This window comes from Canis lupus, chromosome 25 (genome assembly GCF_011100685.1).
Source record: "Canis lupus familiaris isolate Mischka breed German Shepherd chromosome 25, alternate assembly UU_Cfam_GSD_1.0, whole genome shotgun sequence".
NCBI classification, from domain to species: Eukaryota; Metazoa; Chordata; class Mammalia; order Carnivora; family Canidae; genus Canis; species Canis lupus.
In genome coordinates, this window is record NC_049246.1 from 11801455 (window position 1) to 11807864 (window position 6410).

A 6410-nucleotide genomic window follows, 5' to 3' on the forward strand; every position below is an offset into this window, starting at 1 on the left:
TTGCATGGCAAGAAAGCCTGATACTAAGCAAGGAAAATGCATTTGCATCTCTTTTCCGTGTTTTTTTTTTTTTTCTTTTCCGTGTTATCCATATTTATCGTTTCCACAAACACCACCTGAACACAAGGCCCGGACCCTGAAACAAGCAACTGACTTGGAAACTACGGACCTGTTTGTAAAGAACGGTTAGGTAATTTTAAAACTTTAAATAAAAATAACCAGCCTTCAAACTCCCCAACTACATATGTTTTCATCATTTCCAAAGATGTAGAAATCACACTGTCTCTGAATAGTTTCCAAGTAGTTCAGGCCATGCTACTGGCCTTTCATACAGCCGCCTCTCCTGCCCTGAGACTAGGAACTAAATGCACATCCTAAATAGAAAGTTCCAAATAGCTTCAGTTCAGTGATGGTTTAGGGCCATCTTTCTCCCCCAAACCCCGTACTCTAGGCCTCCTTCCAATTGCCCTCCCTCCAAGTGTCAGGCAAAGTGAATGTACAGGGCCTCTGGCACTGCCCGTATATCCCAGACCTGCTGCCACCCCCCCACACACACCCCTGCAAGACGTTTTCTTTTTTGGAGGAAAGAGATGCAGTTTGGAGGATGTGAGCTGGTGAAATACGTGGTGATACATAAAGGATTTTAAAAAGAAAGATGAAGACACGGGGAGGAGCAAGAGGAGGAGGAATCATTCTATTCCACAGGCATCAATTTCACTAGGTCTTTGAAACCTTAGATATTTCCTTTCAATTATTTCTAAGCTTTAAGGTGGAAGCCTGAGTAAAAATGGCTCTGTTTCGGGACAGATGAAGGTGCTCCATCCAGCTTGCCTGCAAAATGTGTTGGAGGGCATTCCGACTTGTAGTTCCTGTTGTCTTTTGAAGAGCTGGCTTCTCTAAAGAGGTCCATGGTTCTGGAGTGCTAGGACCTGCACAGCAGCAGATGTCACCAATCCAACAATATCACCGGAAGAGGCCCCAGATATAACAGAAAGCCTCTCCTCTTCTTCCAGAAGGTCTCCCAGTGTCTCTCTAAGGCGTCCCAGTTAGCACAGGGGCCTGAGAACTCAAGTTCTCCCCTTCCATCTGGGGTGTCCTCTGCAGTTCCCAACCCCTTGAAGGGCCAGAGCTGGTTGTCTACACCCGGGGTCCTACGCCTGCTCCCCCCTTCTTTACCAGTGGTTGAAACCGCCTGGCAAGGAGGAGCCCCCATCTCTCACCGGGGCTCCTGCGGTCGCACGGGCGCCACACTGGACGGCTGCGGCGAGGCACTCAGGCCCGGCGGCAGACGTCCTTCCCGGGCAGCGGCGGGAACAGCAGGCGGCACAGCACCCCCCGGGGGCAGCGCCGGCGGCAGTGCCAGCAGCTCCTCCCCCGAGCTCACCGCACAGTCCTGCTCTGGTTCCGCGTCCGCGACGCCCCCGGGCGCTGTACCGCAGCTGCGCTTCTTGTCCTCCTCCTTTTTCCATTTCATGCGGCGGTTCTGAAACCAGATCTTGATGTGCCTCTCGGTCAAGTTCAGCATGACGGCCAGCTCCACCCTGCGTGGCCTCGAGATGTATTTGTTGAACAGGAACTCCTTCTCCAGCTCCAGCAGCTGGGCGCGAGTGTAGGCAGTGCGAGTCCGTTTGTTTTCTTCTGGCTCTGCAACGTAGGCGCCGCCTGCGAGTGACAGGGCATGTGAGTGTGGTCCCTGGCCCCCTGGCTCCTCCTGCCCCACCCCTGAAGGCCAGCACTTCAGCCCCAGGCCTGGGAGACCTGGTCCTGCCACTCCTGCCACTCAGTCCCAGCCTCCTACCCCATAGCTCAGTCTGGGCTCATGCAGCCCTTTTCCAGCAAATGTCACCTTTTATTATTTTTTTTTTGGGGGGGGGGTGTCAAAGCTGTGCCTGCTCTCAGGCTCATGCTCTCTGAGCATGTGGGGGCAGGTGGGCTCTATCAAGCACTGATCCTTCAGTGGGTTCACTAGGCCAATGTTTGGGTTGAAGGTGATTAAAATGCACACACAATAGATATTTAAGCTTACTCCATTCTACAAAGGCAATAAATGCTTTTAATATAAGACTTCTAAAAAACCACAGCTTTCTGACGATGACCCACAGTAAGAACACATTTCATATCACTACCCAGTTCACACACCAACATAGAATTGGCACAAAAATTTTTCAAGACATAAAACCAACCTTTATCACATATGATACTAATTTTTCCTATTGTTTACTATTTCATTTTTTAAAAAAAGGCCTCAGGCCAGTTAATTGATTTCACAATCAACTTATAAATATAACCCTCATGGTGAAAAACCTTGAGCCAAAAACACCCCCGAGCTTATGACATATAGTGTTATATCCAACCATGTGTTATCTCTCTATACAGTTATATTGTAATCATCCCCAACTCACGAGCTGAGCTGGTAAGTTCTCTATCGTTGTTTTAATCTCTACCGGATCCCTGTTCTGGAGAAGGGAAACTATATGGGGCACCAAGGAAGTCCCCATCAGCCCTGGCCTGAGTCCTGGGCTCCAAATGCAGAAAAGGTGAGCGAGGAGCCTCCAGGGGTCGGATTCCCACTGGGAACGGAGAGCCCTATGCAGGACGTGGGAGTGGTGGAGTCAAAGGCTCAGGCATTCCAGCTCCAAGCCCGGGTCGCAAGGAAGCGGCCGCTGGCCCAGGCAATTACCTCTGCACACCTGCTGTTTGCCACTGTGCTCCGGGGCTCTTTAGCTTTTCCTTTTTCTGTGAGGTACCGACTGCACCTGAGCGGTAGTCTCTGGCCCACTTAACTTCCACCAACACTCTAGGACGACCCCTAAATCTGCTCGTCTTAGGACGGAGTCTGGGGTATTTCTCCTGTGACTGTTAGGAAGCTTTAGGGAATTGAAAAGCTAGTATGGGGTGTGTTTGGGAGGAGGGTTCCCCTCAGGCCAAAAGGAGGCACCCAGAACCCAAGGCAGAGGCTTGGATCAGTCAGCAGAGGAGTACTGCTCCTTGGGGAGCATCTCCAGAGTCTTACACTTCCAAGCTTTCCTTGGCATGGGAGAGAAGCAAGCAAGCCTTAAGGGGAAGTTTAAAAAGCCCCCGCCCGCCACATTCTTAAATTCAAATCAGTCTCTCCGGGCTCTGGCCCTGTTCCCCCACGGCTTCACGGAGGTGCTGTCAGCCACCCGGCAGGATCCACTACCCCAGGACACAAATGCTCAGGACAAGTTGGCAGAGAGGATGGAGGCTGCTGGTGGTGTTATTGAGAAGATGTCAATAGTCCCCAGGTCTGTGCCCTTTCCTAAGGCGCAGGGTGAGGCGGTTTAGGGATAAGCCCTCCAGTGAGGCTAATGCAGTTCATTTCCTAGGTTGACATTTTCAAAAGTTCCTACAGCATTGTTGTTAGTATTCATGTCTATAGTACAAAAGAAAGACCATCGGTCACTTTACTCTCCCTTGGGGGTTTGAAACCCCACTAGGAGTGGGCAGGTGAGTTCACAGATCCTTGAAGCTCTGCTCTTTCAAGAGTTTTCCGGGAGGACCTCCAGGCCGCAGGAGTACCTTACAGAAAAGCAGGCTGGCCCTTGGCTGAGCTTGTAGCGGGTCAGAGGGCTCTGGCAAAGGCTTCTCCGCGGGACTCTCCAACCTGAGGGGGTTACGGTTTCGAGGTTCCCCCATCCCAGGGCAAGGTCGCCAATTTTCCATCGGGTTTTACTGTCTGGCTCCTTAGGTCTGCCCTAGCCCGAGCTCCCGAGCTCCACGAGTGTAGCAGTCATACCCTGGTGGAGAGGTCACCTGGCTTCAGAACGTTTCATCTAGGGCCTCTTTGGGAGGTCCGGGAAGGCCGGAAACGCGCGTCCCCAACCCCCAGCCTGGGTGGAGGGACGTGGTCCTCCCGCCTCCCAGGAATCCCGCATTTCCCAAGGCTCCCAGCCCCTGGCGGCGGCGGCGGCGGCGGCGGCCGCGGGCTGCGTCAGTGCGAGAGGCTCCCGGCCGCGTGTGGCGCCCCCTCGCCCCGGGCTGCGCCGTAGGTGGGGAAGACAGCCGCTGAGTTTGGCCCTGTCCTGCCTCCGGACCCGCCTGGTCCTCACGCTCGGCCTTCAAGAGAAAGGGAACCAGGGAGAGGCGAGCCCCGGGGCCCCTGGGCGAGCCCGGACCCCACAAAGCTCGCTGGGCTGCGCCGGGGGCGCACGGGGCGCCGAGGACTCTTGGGGTCGGGGCCGCCAGCCTTACCCCCGATTCCTGGAAGGAAAGGAAAAGTCAGCTACGCGCCATGCAGGTGTGACCACAGGTGACTGCGGCACGGAAGCGATAACATTGTGTAGCGGCCAGGAGCGGCGGCCGCTCGCCGGGGAGGGGGCCCGGAGGCTGCTCCGCGTCTCCGCCTTCGGGCTCCCGGGACGGCCTTCGGGGACGCGCCGGCGCCCAGGGCCGCGGGACCCGGTGCTCACGCCTCCCAGAAAGGGCCACGCGGGGAGGGCGTCTCCCTCCTCAAACTTACTTGCTGGGAAGCAGCGGGAGGAGACCCCTTCGAACGTTTGTTTGTTCAGAAGTGAACTAGCATCGCAGACGCCTCTCGAAGCTGCCTGCGTCCCAGGCTGAGCAGCCAGGCCTCGGTCCTGCCGTGAGTACCCCTCGCACCCCGCACCCCAACTCCGGCCCACCGAGCGCCTTTGCAGACTTCGGTGCAGTCTGTCTTCCCTGCTTTTCCGCGAGCCCCGAGTGCCCCCCGCCCCGAGCGCGCCTGTACTCCTCTAAGGAAGCCTCCCGGATGGGCTCAGGGCCAGGGGGGCCCGGGACTCCAGAGGCAGCTTCGTCCCGGGGCGGGAGCCTCCCACAGCCCTGCTCGGCTTCCCTGACGCTCACTCGGTGCAGTCCTGCCGGGCGGATCCCCGAGTGGAGGGGTGCGGAGGGTCCGAAGCCTGGAGCTCGGCCAGGCCTTAGCTCTCTGGGGGTGCGCAGGCTGCTGGAGTTCGGTGTACGGGGAAGGAAGGGTTTAAGCTCCCAGAAGGAGAGCTGAGCGGAAAAGACGCTCCAAAAGGGACCGCAAAGGTGGTTCTGTGTAGGATGGCCTAGGTTGGCTTCCCATGCAGTTTAGTCCGACCTTGGGTTGTCCCTGGCGATGGGAACGCCAACCGGCAGAGGGTCCTGGGGAGCACTTGGAGGTGGGGGCAGCCGGGGCCAGGGCCGGCGAGGACGAGGGGGGCGGGGAGCCAGGCTTACCTGCCCACTGGCCTTTCCAGGCGTGAGCCTTGGTAGACTTCATCCACGGGAAAGGCAGCTGGACGCGGCTGGGCTCCTCCAGGGCTGCTGGCTCGGCTCCCTCCGGGAAGGGCCCGGCCGGCGGGTGGGGGAGCGCGAGCTGAGCTGGGAGGTGGTGGTGGAGGTGCGCCACCGCGGAGTCGTCGGCCAGGGGAGGCACCTCGTACGGGGAGATGTCCGGGGGGCTGCCCTGCTCCAGAGCTCCCAGCGTCCCCGGGAACGGGGGCGGCGGCGGCGGGGGCTGGCGGCCCATGTACAGGCACGCAGGGGGACTGGCGCTGAACTCGGGAGCCGGGCCCCGCTGGAAGGCGCACGGGTCCTTGTAGAGCTGCGTCGCTGCGTAGAACTGCTCCTCGCTGTTCATGGCTGCGGCCGGGTCTTGGAGGCCAGGAGTAGGGAGCTGGAGCCGGGGAGCTGGAGCCGTGCAGCGCTCCCACTCCCAGCGCCACCCCTGCTCGCTTTGACAGCTCCGCTCTGCTGGCGGAGGGAACCCGCCACCGGCAGGGACTGGCCGGCCGGCCGCCGCGCCATAGGCTCCGCGGTGCCCCACGTGGCTCAGCCTGGGGCCATTATTGGCCTGGCCTCCTGCCTTAAGAAGCAAGGCCTAGGTACCGAAGAGCACCTGCATTTCTTTCAATTTTCTCTCTGCTTAGTTTACCGCACACACCTGTGTGCGCAGCTGGCAGTGCTGTGTGAAGTGGAGCACTCATGAAAATATTAAATTTACATTCAATTTTAGAAATAGATTTTCGTCACACTTTGTGTGACCTCTTTTCCTTGTTTGACAAACAACATAATGTACATAATACATTAGTTTACTAATATACATAAACATTATTAATATAATTTATGAACATGCTTATGCCAAGGTTGTGTATTTAGACTTTGTTTTTTTTTTTTTTTACCTGTTAGGGAATACAGTAAAAAAAAATTACAGATTTTATAGGTTAGAAGCAGTTGGTCCTATTTTATTCATGAAATTTGTACATAACCACAATGATGTCAGTGAGCTAACACATAAAGATCCAGCATTTGTTGTATGTTTTTTTTTAAATCTGTGGCTGTGCTCTGGGGACTTCTGTAGGGTAAACTGCAACTTCAGAAAAAAAAAAAAGAATCGTTCACACTAGCTTTTTATTTTTTTTTAAATCGAACGGCATTATTAATTT

The 6410-nt window shown here is 55.8% G+C and overlaps 1 protein-coding gene across 1 annotated transcript; it reads right to left on the reverse strand.

Moving 5' to 3' along the window:
- Window positions 1-680: 680 nt before the first annotated feature.
- PDX1 (pancreatic and duodenal homeobox 1) lies at window positions 681-5703 on the reverse strand. Its single transcript, NM_001284471.2, is given in 2 exon segments — window positions 681-1662; window positions 5203-5703. Coding segments are annotated over 2 exon segments (849 nt in total). The 5' UTR covers window positions 5606-5703; the 3' UTR covers window positions 681-1216.
- Between the last annotated feature and the right edge of the window lie 707 nt (window positions 5704-6410).